Here is an 11,847-nt window from a genome sequence, read left to right as displayed (position 1 = left end):
ATTAAAAATAATATAAATATAAATTAAGATTAAAAATAATATAAATATTTTTTTTTATTACGTATTTTTTAAGGATAAAACTATGAGAACTTCAAATATAAGATAGAGCATACCAACACATTTTGTATATAGTATATCTTCCAAGAGATTATCTTTTCAGATATTCGAGTACAACCAACGTTTTTATTTTGTACAAATGACTAATAAGTAGAAGTATGAATGAAAATTGGTAATACAGTTTGGTGGGATTCTTTTCTCACGTTTTAAATAAAACATTTTCACATTATTAAATCATTATTTTTTTTTTATTTAAAACTTACTTTTGAAAACTGTTTCAAAACAAGTGTTTTTTATAAACTAGTTAGATGTTTTCTATTGTACAAAATGTATTTCAGGATTAAAACATTTTAAAAATAATTTTATTTTTAAAATGGTGAACTAGTATGAAAATGTTTATCTAAATAGTAAATATTATATTAAAAGCAAAGTGGGCATTTGGTCTAGTGGTATGATTCTCGCTTAGGGTGCGAGAGGTCCCGAGTTCAATTCTCGGAATGCCCCTTCTTTTTTGTTATTATTCTTTTCTTTAAAAATAAAAAATTCTTTTTTCTTTCCACTTTACTTGCAATTCAAACTATCCTATTAACTTTATTTTTGTACTTTTACAGTTAAAATAAATTTATATTATCAAACAATTAAAAATTATTATTAATTCAAATTTTAGGATAATTATTGTAAAAATGAATGACACCAGACATTTAAGAAGAAAAAGTGGTTAAATTTAAGATGAGATTCACCAAATTTACAATTCTAATCATTTGAGACAATAATAATAAAGAGAGTGTTGAGAATAAGACATTAGAGAGTTGTTATAAGCATTACTCTTATAAAAATCAATAAACTTTTCTTACATTAGTAATATGAGTTTTAGATAATTATATATAGAAAACAGTTACTACAGATAGTGATTAAAAATAATATAAAGTTATTTTAGCAGTAAATTTAAAAAATGGGTTTAGGTTTAGAACAGTGAAACACAAAAAACCGGTTAAACATGAAAATTAAAATGATTTGTACGTAGGATAGAATTGAGGAGTTGGAAGCTGAGAGAGGATAAGGAAAAGGAACGAAAACATGAAGAAGTAGGAATGGTGCTGCTCCAACACTGAACTCAAACAAACTCAATTTGCAACCTTTCTCTCTCTTTTTCACTCACTGTGTTGTGGAAATGGCTGTTGCACTATCAAGTTGCATTCCCTTATCCTCTGCGCTCTTCTCCACTGTTAAATCCCGTTGCTCATTCAGACAAAGACCCATCATTACCTCTATCCGTTGCAATCACTCGCACCGACTCTCCTCCTCTTCCTCCAAATCCAATCGCCAAAAGGAAGGCCCAAGCCACAAGAAGCAGCAGTCTAAAGATGAAAGGCCTTCCAGAGGGAATGTGGTGGAACCCCAACCAACTTCTTCTAAAGCTTTTGGCTTTCTTAGGAAAAATAAAGACCATGTCTTTGATTCCAAGGACCAGCAGGTATGCAAACAGTCCTACCCTTTTACTTTTTAACATTAAATTGACATGGTTTGTGTCTGGAACAACCTGAAGCTGTAAAATGCTGAAATGGGTGAGTTGTGTCTGTCTTCAAATTTGAGGTGCTACCGTGGCGGCTATGCCGGGAGTTATGTGGTTGCAGTGACATTTAAGAACTTGGGTTTTGCTTTTTAGGAAGGGTGTGTTTGGACTTTGGATAGAAGAATCATCCTTCCCTCCCCTTCCAGCATACTGTAATGTAACTTGGGGTGCTTCAGTTATTGCGTGGAAATTTAATCACTATTTTGTGTTGTGGAAAGTCTAAACATAAAGCAGTGTTTTTGCAGCTGTGCTGCAGCATGTCTGGTTATTGAATTGAAAATACGGTGTGCCGGGGAGTGAGTGTTGGCTTCACTGGTAGGTCTTAACACCATTGGCAAACAGGTTTTGGATTTGATTCCCATTTCTGGTGGCATGCTTCTTCACCTTGGAATGAGAGGGAAACTTTAACAGGTGTTAGTCATTGATATATTTGTCACAAACCTGTATGGCTGTTTTGGTTAAAATATGTTTAGGTTGATGAATTTGTTAAAAAGGCTTGCTGGAATGCTGATTTTCGTATCAAGAATCCCTCCTGAATTTGCCTTCTCTTTAAGTTTAACTTTGGGGTTTAGGCCATTAAAGAGTAATTTTCCATTGTGGGCGTAGAATGCCAACCTATACACGCCGGTGGGGAAATGAGGAGAGGGATATAATGTCAGAAGATGTATTTAAAAAGGATATTAGAAAAGGACATATATTCTATGAAAGTGGCAATTCTTTTTTCTGGTGATATTTAAGATGCTTAGCCAAACTGAATGTTTCTCTTTACATGGTTAGCCTAACTTCAGATAATTATATAATTTCAGGTGGAACCAAGTGATTTACAAGACTCGGCTTTCCTTAATGCTGTTGTGAAGGTGAAGTTCAAACCTTTTTTATTACTGCTTAAGAATTGTTTTTGTCTCGAGTCTTTGGATTTGAAGACATAGTGTAGGTGGGGAGGTGCGGTTGCACCTCAAATTTCAAAGTTCAAAAACTTTAAAAATGTTTTTTTTACTTCATGCATCTATTTTGGTTGTGTGTTCTGGCTAGTTCCCCACCTTGGTGTGGAACTTTCTCAGATTTCTTTGAGTTATCTAATGGTGTCAAGTTTCTGCTTTCTTATTCATTTAATTATTATATGATCTGACTCCTTACCTAGTGTCAACATAGTCTCTTTTCTATACTGCCCATAGTTTTTTCCCTTCAAAGTGCCTTAAAGCAGTATCTATTCTTTTTAGCAACAAACAATCATCCTTGTTAATTTCTTATAATATTGTTGTGCTATACTTTATATTTTCATTGCTCATGTGTGGATTTTCTTTGATAATATATCCTGTTCCTATAACATCTTTAGGTTTACTGCACCCATACTGCCCCAGATTATTCACTTCCTTGGCAAAAACAGAGACAATACGCAAGCACTGGAAGGCAAGATTTTGAAAACCTTGACTGTGGTGGAATTGTAAGAATCCTTACTTCTTAATCTTACACGTCACATCTTGTGCAGTGCATTTATGATTGGAGACAGGAAACTATTAACGAATGCACATTGTGTGGAACATGATACCCAGGTAATTTTCTTAATTATCCCATTTTCAGTAAATTGTTGATTTTGTAATTTGTAATATAAATTAATTAATGGGTTTATTATGAGTCCTTTTAATTTTGTTTCTAAGTGGATCTTATAAACTAGTCAACCAAAAGTGGATAGCTAGGAGAAATTTCCAGATATAAAAGAGGGCAGCCCAATGCATGAGTTTCCAGCTAGTGGGATTCTGGGCACATAACCTTACCCTGGCATGCTGTGAGAGGCTATTTCCAAGATTTGAACTAGTGACCTGACCTCCATGTTACTAAGCAACTACCTTAGTGTTATGATAATGCTCACCTTTATTAGTCAAATTCTTGATGCTTAGATTGAAGAGAGAAAAAAAATAACAGAAGAGGTAATTGATAGAACTTGTCTTTGTTAGATAAATTGGCAACACCTATTGGCTCAATAACTTAATTGTGTTAAATACTAACATTTTACAAATTTGTATAACTGAGCTATTAATAACATGGCCAATAAAACTAAAACTTTAAAGTGGTATCTGTTTGATGTTTCTACTTTATCTGATTATTTTTAAGGTCTTATGTGTAAAGGAAGTTAAGAAGATTCAATGGTTATAATTTTTTTTTTCTTTTGGGATGATTGCAGGTCAAAGTAAAGAAAAGAGGGGATGATTCAAAATATGTGGCTAAGGTAAGGTGTGTCTGGTGTGAAGCCTTAGTTTTTTCTCTGTTCTATTATCTGTTCAAACTTTAGGTGTCTAGAACAATTTTCTTGAAATATTATCTCATTTATCCTTGATACTAAGACCAGAGAATAGTGACTACAGAAAGTATTAGCGAATTAGTTTGTAAAATAATTGTAAGTGCCGAAAAAAAAGGTTATTTATAGGGTTTGCTTTTCTAAGTTATACCTTGCTAAAAACTTTCAATTGTACACTGCAGAGTACAAGTCACCTTTACATGGGCAAAAGTTTATAGTCATTTGTAAAACTTAGGAAAGTATATCCCACCCAATTGCAACTTGGGATGGTAGTGCAATTTTTTGTAAGTTTATGGGTTAATTCAGGTAAATTGCAAACGATACTTTTCTTCTGTTAGAATAGGTATTAAATATAGGTAGTTAGTAGTTGTAGTGGAAAACTGCTAATTGCGGTACCTATAAGCTGTTTACTTGTTAACATTAATTACCAAGATATTCCTGCTGTAATTTTCTTCTATAAATAACAAAGATTAGCTAAGAGATAATCAATTTCTTAAGATCTTTTTTTCATATTTTCAGTCTTAAGTTTTTCAATAAGCATAGTATCACATAAAATGCTTTCACGATTCACAAAAGTTTGTTCATAAGCATAATTTATTGATAATATGGAAAATGTACATATTTGTAAGTAAAATTTGGACTATAAAAGTCTGGCCTTTATTTCATATATTTTTAGTCTCAACTATACACACACACACACACACACATATATATATATATATTATATAAATAAATATCAAAGACCCCTATTAAGTATTTCTAACCAAATGATATTATTCAACTGACAGAAATACTTAGAGACTTCAATATTTAACACTTGTTCATATATTTACTTTACTAATTGATGGAATGTACAGGTTTTGGCTAGAGGTATTGATTGTGATATAGCTTTGCTTTCAGTAGAAAGTGATGAGTTTTGGAGAGATGTGGAACCTCTCAGATTTGGACGTTTGCCACATCTTCAGGTGTAAAATTGTCTTTGTTCTGGTATTTCTTGATTTGTAATCTTCTCTAAAGAAAGGTGTTAAGTAATTTGTTAATGAATTATATGTGAACAGCCTCTGACAGTGTTAGATAATGGATTTAGAGAACTAGGTTGAAATGATATGTTCTCCTGTAGTGTTAGGTACATGATGATAGTTCTATTTTCTTTCTTGCTATTAAGTGTTGGGAACTATTCTGTTTGATATCATGAGGTCAATATTTGTTATCATAGCATAAACTATTACACACCTGTTCAGCAAGATTAACTGGTGCTGGGAAGGGTAAATTTTCTCACTTCCTCCTTTTGTACACCCTCCCCACCAATTCTATTGACAAAATAGTAAGTGATTTATTTTCCTAGTGATCTACACCGACTACTCAAATGATGTGGGGTTTAATATATATATATATATATATATATATATATTAAAAGTGCAATAAATAAATAAATTAACTGGCCAATTTTATATGGTTTGTATAACTTTTCTTAAATATTTCTGTTCAAAAGGTGAAATTTATATGTGCTTTGTTTCTGATTTGAAGGATTCTGTAACTGTTGTGGGATATCCTCTTGGAGGAGACACAATTTCAGTGACAAAAGGAGTTGTATCTCGTATAGAGGTTTGATATATTGAATTGAATTTAAAACTTACCATTTCATCTGTGTCAAATCAATCAATCTTTTCTGATTTATGGTCTTAGTGCTCAGTTAGAATTTTTTTTTTAACTAGGTCACATCATATGCTCATGGATCGTCGGATTTGCTGGGCATTCAAATTGATGCAGCAATAAATCCTGGTCAGTATGTCTTAAAGTGGTTAACTTTAAGTTTTTCCTCCTCTCTAGCAAAAACTTCTCTCTACTCTATCTTTTCCTATTATATAGTATATCTGTCACCCACCATTGAAATATCTCCTTGATAGACATGCTCAAAATTGTGAAATTTTAGGTAATAGCGGAGGTCCAGCATTCAATGACCAAGGGGAGTGCATTGGAGTAGCATTTCAGGTAGATTGTTTGGCAAGCAAGTAGTTGATGTATCATTACTTGGCTTGGATACTTTTCTATGAAAAGTCCTCTTTGTAAGATAATGATTACACACTTGTGAACTTGGACATTAAATAATCCTGTTAGAGAAAATGACTACTTCAGTTATGTTAATTAAGAAATAATATTACGTTAGATGTTGTTAGATATGAAATTATTCATGAGTCTTCTCTTGAACAACTTATGCTTTTGGGAAAGTAGTTAGGTTATCATTCTTTGCTGTCCCTCATTTGTCTAGATTAGACATCGAATTTTAGCATAAGGTATGCAAGGCTTGTACATTGTCCGCACTGAAAGCCTAAAGCATAAGTTGTGAAATATAAATTCATTAACAAGCCTTCACAACTTAAGCTTCTAGGAAAGTTGGTTCTTGACATACCATAATAAGTGTATCTTATCCTAACTATTTGGTCGTAGTAATTAGGGAAATATATACAACTGATAATTAGGGATATTCTCCATTAACTATTATTAGGTTTCCGTATATTATTCTTTGAATAATTATATATAAATGATTTACATGTGTGATTACAATTCACAACAACAGAGAAACTCTTTAATATTGTATTTTCTTAATCTGCGGCATTTTCTTATGGACATTACCTCTAGGTCTTCAGATCTGAAGAGGCTGAGAATATTGGATACGTGATTCCTACAACTGTTGTATCTCATTTTTTGACCGACTACGAAAAGAATGGCAGGTATACTGGTAAGAAACTCTTCTAGAATATGGTTATATTTGATAGATTTGGCATGGCATGTTATTTGAGTAAGAACTGTGCATTTATTACTGGAAACAAAATTTGATTTTTTACAGTAAAGAATAAACAATTTGATTAGTAAAACTACCTTATCAATAACCACATCCTAGCCCCATACACATAATGCATGATGTAGTTACAGTCACCATTTTATAACAGCCTCAATAACTGCATAAGGACAGAAATAGCAGAAATAATAAATCAAATTCATGGCTACCTTAATAGCTGCCTAAGGAAACAATTACCACACAAACACTATAATTTTCACTCCTCCTGAGCCCTGTTTGCATCTTATCGCTTCTCACATACTCTTTCCAAGGTGTATCTCCTGATTCCAGAAAAAGAAAAAAAGCTTACTATTGTATTTCACAAAGCATATTATATTCTATCATAAACTATGCCTCCTGATCAAGCTTAATATGGAAACTGTACTGATAGTCTGAAAATGTACTTTTACTCCTAGGTTTCCCTTGCCTTGGAGTACTTATACAGAAGCTAGAGAACCCTGCACTACGTGCATGGTTGAAAGTACAGTCCAATGAGGTATGCTATGTATGGAGATGATTTGTTTGAATGGTGGTGTTTGCAGATGCCAGTATCCATTAGCCACATGTGTTCTTTTGGAACCTTCTTATCTTCGCATTTTGTTTTTACTCCAACTTTTTAAACAGTACATGCATATACCAGTATGAATTATTTAACTAGTGATATGCTCATAACTCTTAAAGATTACAGTGAGATTGTACATGTGGGGTCTGCTTGTATTAGATGGATCATTCATTAAGGACTTAAAGTCAAAGGAGTTAGTTAAGGCAGGTGGATGGGGGAGAGAATGAGAGTATTTGAATGAACACTTGCAATGATAGTTGCTTGATGATCATATTTGTGATATTCTGGTATTGGCCAAAGATTTTTGACATGGTTCAGTGTCACTTGGTAGGACCTGTTATTATCGAATGTTTCTTGTGATGTTGTACAACTACTTTTGCTCTTATGATATGTCTGATTTTATAATATCATGTTTGTATTTTTTTAGAGTTGTAGAAAACAGCGCACAATATCATTGAAAAACAATTTAGAGTATCCTAGATAACCTCTTAGGAGTATTTTCCACATTTCATCATAATTAGTTAGTAGTCTTACTGCATTTGTGTGCTTGGGGTTGTGCTACTTGCTTGATTTAAGTATCAATGTAAACGAATCAGTAAGTCAGTATTGTGTATATCATTTCACGCCTTATCAATAATATTTTATTATTTTCAAATATTCTTTCTCTTGTTTCTCCACCCATACCTAAACCCTATAATTTCAAGATAGCATTATGGCAATACCATCTTCTGTGTCTTGATTCCATCACTAAAATATAGAATTCCACTTTGACAATTTTTATCTCCGTATTTTTTTTCTCATTGGCACACACCAATTACACCAGTCAAAACTCTGTCTTCTTCCATCTACGTGCAATTGTATCCCTACGTTTCTCTTTACGGTGATCTTCTCCAGGGTGCCCTTTCCAATTTAGTTTATTAAAGTCTTCATCTTTGCTCTCTTTCATTTTTCATTTTGGTATTACTATTGGTTTTCAACACTCGCCTGGTATATGAAATAAAGATGCAATTTTAACCGCAGATGAATCACTGCTGCGATATTCTCCCCTCACCATTAATCATGTCATATCACATTGGTAATTTCTCTTCCTATCATGAATAATAGTCATGGTATTTTCTGTTTCTGTTTAGTGTTCATAACCATTAATTTCAATTTCCGTTTCTGAGTTTCTCAATTATACTACTGCTTGAAACTTCCAATGCTGTTGTTGACTAGCTTGGAGAAGTTTTAGTTATTGCTATGCCAGAAACTTTCTTCTGAGCAACTTTTATTGAGAAGTCTCTTCTTCCTTGGTCATGCAATATTCAAACCAGTTTTTCAAGATGGTGATCATTCTACCTGTCTTGCTTGGTTGTCTGTCTTACAATGCTCATCTCTTCGTTGTTCTGGCATCCTTTCCTTTCCACACTTTTTGGAAGCACATAAATTATGTTATTTACTTTCCAAATTGTTCATTTGTAAATATCTAAAAGATTACTATGGTTTATCTTGAATGAGAATGTAAGAATATATAGAAAAAAATCCCATAATATATTTCTTATATAAATTAGAATATTTTGGATTATGTTAGATGATATCTTAGGAGGGGTTTCCAAGTTTATTATACTCCATGATTCATATCATTGTTTAGTGTGTTGGCGGCCTTGGGCTTGGGCTGGTACTATACTAGGACTTGATCTAATTATTAATACAAACAGAGTATATTGCATTATAACAAAATTTTGTTCTGAGTTTTTTTTTTTTCTATTTTTTCCTTCACCCTCACTTCAACTCTAGAGTTTCAACAATCATTTCATAGCACTAAATTTTGATATTTCACATTGGCATTTGCAGGGTGTATTGGTGCGTAGAGTTGAACCTACTTCTGATGCAACTAATGTATTAAAGGAGGTAATAGAGATATTTTAATTTGCAGGATATTGTCCTTGAATGGCATCTAACTAAAACCTTGAATCATTCCTCTAAAATACTCTATTAAGCTTCTCTCTACAGTCTAGTAGAGTGCTTAAAATGCTTAGTTTATTTGAATTTTACATAAACAGAGACCATAAGGGATAGGCAACTAAAATCTTTGAATAATTCCTCTAAAATAATCCATTAAGCTTCTCTATGGTCTAGTAAAATGGTTAAAATGCGGAGTTTCGTTTTGAATTTTACATAAACAGAGACTGTAAGGTAAGGGGTCAGGCAAATTTGAGAAATGCTATTTGTTTATTGGAATAAAGGATGGGCTAGCTTGGGGGTCTAGATACTGGGTGAGTTTGTTTGTGCTTATTTTTTAAAAAAGTGTTTATTTAATAAAATGAACATATTTTTGCTTTCCTTATTGTGTTTATCTAATCTACTTATTTAATAAGCAAATTTTATTTGCTTCTTAAGTAAGTGATTATTTTAAAAATTTCTTTCTTCAGAAACAGTTACTTTAGGTTTCAACAAACTGGTCCATTATCACAATAATTGCTTGCGTTAAAAAATTGAAAGTTTTTACCCGTGAGGTGTCTAAACTGTCTTGATGTGTGCATGTCGTCTTTGTTATCCTTGTTTAAAAATCATTAATGACGTCTCAGGTATTTTGTCATTGACATTTTAAAGTAAAAAGTGTAGAAAGATGCACGCTTGGATGTTAGTGTGAATTCTGTTTTTCTAAGCCCCATTGATCTATGCATTAACCTTTCTGATTAAACTTGCCATTACAGGGTGATGTGATTGTCAGCTTTGATGATATTCGTGTTGGTAGCGAAGGAACAGTCCCATTCAGAACAAATGAGCGAATAGCCTTTCACTCCCTCATTAGTCAAAAGTAGGGGCTTTCATTCCCATAATCTCTGTATTATCATACTATAATTTGCGAATAAAATTTATACAAATACTGTATTTGTGAGCTGACAACTTGAAAATTTCTGAATTTAGAGGGGGAAATTTAGTGATTGAAAAGATTTTATTTTCTTGTAGAATGTAGTGCATAGATTCTACATATCATCCATATATATAATAGAGAAGACTACCCCTTGGATTATATTAAGTGATTCAACTTCCTAGATTCTAATAACTGTAAGCATTAAACACATCTCAGCATGTGATACTAGAACCACACACTTCAAACAGCAATATCAGCCTTAGGAATTTCTTATTTCAACTTTAATTACAAAAAATGTCACCTTATTTCACTTTTTTTCCTATTTTCAAAGGCTTTTAAAGGAAATAGTAGAAACAAAAAAGAATAAAAAGTTTTCATTGTTTATCTACAAACTTTTGGAACATAAAATAAAGTGAAAATAAGGTGACATTTTTGTAATTGAAAGTTATAAAAGAAAATGTTTTCTCAAACTTAACAACCCCTTTTATACTTTGTTGACCATTCCCCAGCTTTTCTATGCGTTGTAATATAAATGCTTTGCTACATTAAGTTGTGGTTTTTGAGGATATATACTTCAAAATTTTGTGCGAAGATCATTTAAATAATGCTACATTGGATATATTCGTTAGGTGGTTTATTGGGAAGCTTCTGAAATGTTTCATTTGACAATATGATGAGACAAGTTTCAGAGCCTTTGGCATTTGCTTTTCTTGGTTGCTGATGTTCTTAAAATTGAATCCTATAGTAATGGTGTTAAACAGATTTTCAGGTGATACTGCAGAGCTTGGTATCATCAGAGAAGGGACATTTATGAAAACTAAAGTTGTTCTAAACTCACGAGTTCATTTGGTATGTGACATCAATGAATTTTGGTATCAATCGAGTTTATGATACTGTTGATCTGATGCTATTTGTTTTGCAACATTTTTTCCTGTCTTCAAGGTTCCCTATCACATGGATGAAGGTCAGCCTTCCTATCTAATAATTGCTGGTTTAGTGTTCACACCCCTCTCAGAGCCATTGATTGAGTATGTTGTATTTATTATATTTGCAGATTTCACATTGTTTGTTCTTTCGTTTTTTTAGTTGGGTGTTGCGATTTAGTATTTAATTTATTCATCATGAATATTTTGGCAGGGAAGAATGTGAGGACTCCATAGGGGTAACTTCTGAATTTGTATGGATTAATCTTAAAGCAAAAGGTTGAAATCCAATTATTTTGTGACTGAGATTTATTTTATTTTCTTGGTCAGCTAAAATTATTGGCAAGGGCACGTTATTCATTAGCAAGGTTTAAAGGGGAGCAGATTGTAATTCTTTCGCAGGTTGGTTGCTGGATTACTTCCAAAAAACTATGCATATGTATAGCTTGATTGTATTCATGAAATTCTTGCATCACATATGGCATTCACTTTTTTACTTGCCTTGATCTATTTTATTAATTTATTCAACAATGTCATAGCATTTGCCATTTTCTAATCGGATATTTAGTTGCTTTGTGTGCTATAAGTTTGCTTTGCTTCTCTCTATTTGACAGGTCTTGGCAAATGAAGTCAACATAGGTTATGAAGACATGGGCAATCAGCAGGCAAGTCATTTCCATATGTTAGATTGTCTCCCACATACCCAATACTTATGCATGTTTCTCTAAACTGATTTTTTT

The 11,847-nt window shown here is 32.6% G+C and overlaps 1 protein-coding gene and 1 non-coding gene across 5 annotated transcripts in view; both read left to right on the top strand.

Annotated features, from left to right (window-relative positions):
- Nucleotides 1-489: 489 nt before the first annotated feature.
- TRNAP-AGG (transfer RNA proline (anticodon AGG)) lies at nucleotides 490-561 on the top strand. The gene has a single exon. It is a non-coding gene; the product is annotated as a tRNA-Pro (tRNA).
- Nucleotides 562-1,011: 450 nt separating this feature from the next.
- The window catches only part of DEG2 (DEGP protease 2), an 11,713-nt gene continuing 877 nt past the window's right edge, over nucleotides 1,012-11,847 (top strand). Inside the window, exons 1-19 of one of the 4 annotated variants that reach the window (XR_016523079.1) lie at nucleotides 1,032-1,531; nucleotides 2,437-2,487; nucleotides 2,967-3,040; nucleotides 3,120-3,183; nucleotides 3,813-3,857; nucleotides 4,784-4,891; nucleotides 5,454-5,531; nucleotides 5,642-5,708; nucleotides 5,860-5,918; nucleotides 6,567-6,666; nucleotides 7,182-7,261; nucleotides 8,348-8,402; nucleotides 9,161-9,217; nucleotides 10,024-10,127; nucleotides 10,946-11,033; nucleotides 11,127-11,212; nucleotides 11,322-11,346; nucleotides 11,438-11,509; nucleotides 11,722-11,772. Coding sequence is in view for 2 of the 4 variants with exons in the window: in XM_068636500.2 (XP_068492601.1) it covers nucleotides 1,229-1,531; nucleotides 2,437-2,487; nucleotides 2,967-3,040; nucleotides 3,120-3,183; nucleotides 3,813-3,857; nucleotides 4,784-4,891; nucleotides 5,454-5,531; nucleotides 5,642-5,708; nucleotides 5,860-5,918; nucleotides 6,567-6,666; nucleotides 7,182-7,261; nucleotides 9,161-9,217; nucleotides 10,024-10,127; nucleotides 10,946-11,033; nucleotides 11,127-11,212; nucleotides 11,322-11,361; nucleotides 11,438-11,509; nucleotides 11,722-11,772 (1,527 nt within the window). In the remaining 2 variants the exon portion in view is untranslated. Of the gene's footprint in view, nucleotides 1,532-2,436; nucleotides 2,488-2,966; nucleotides 3,041-3,119; nucleotides 3,184-3,812; nucleotides 3,858-4,783; nucleotides 4,892-5,453; nucleotides 5,532-5,641; nucleotides 5,709-5,859; nucleotides 5,919-6,566; nucleotides 6,667-7,181; nucleotides 7,262-8,347; nucleotides 8,403-9,160; nucleotides 9,218-10,023; nucleotides 10,128-10,945; nucleotides 11,034-11,126; nucleotides 11,213-11,321; nucleotides 11,362-11,437; nucleotides 11,510-11,721; nucleotides 11,773-11,847 lie in introns of all 4 variants that reach the window. The other 3 variants (XR_016523080.1, XM_068636501.1, XM_068636500.2) reach the window with 3 other exon arrangements.

This window comes from Phaseolus vulgaris, chromosome 7 (genome assembly GCF_051622355.1).
Source record: "Phaseolus vulgaris cultivar YP4 chromosome 7, ASM5162235v1, whole genome shotgun sequence".
NCBI classification, from domain to species: domain Eukaryota; kingdom Viridiplantae; phylum Streptophyta; class Magnoliopsida; order Fabales; family Fabaceae; genus Phaseolus; species Phaseolus vulgaris.
Note: the sequence above shows the minus strand (reverse complement) of the source record. Positions and strands in the feature narration are given on the sequence as shown.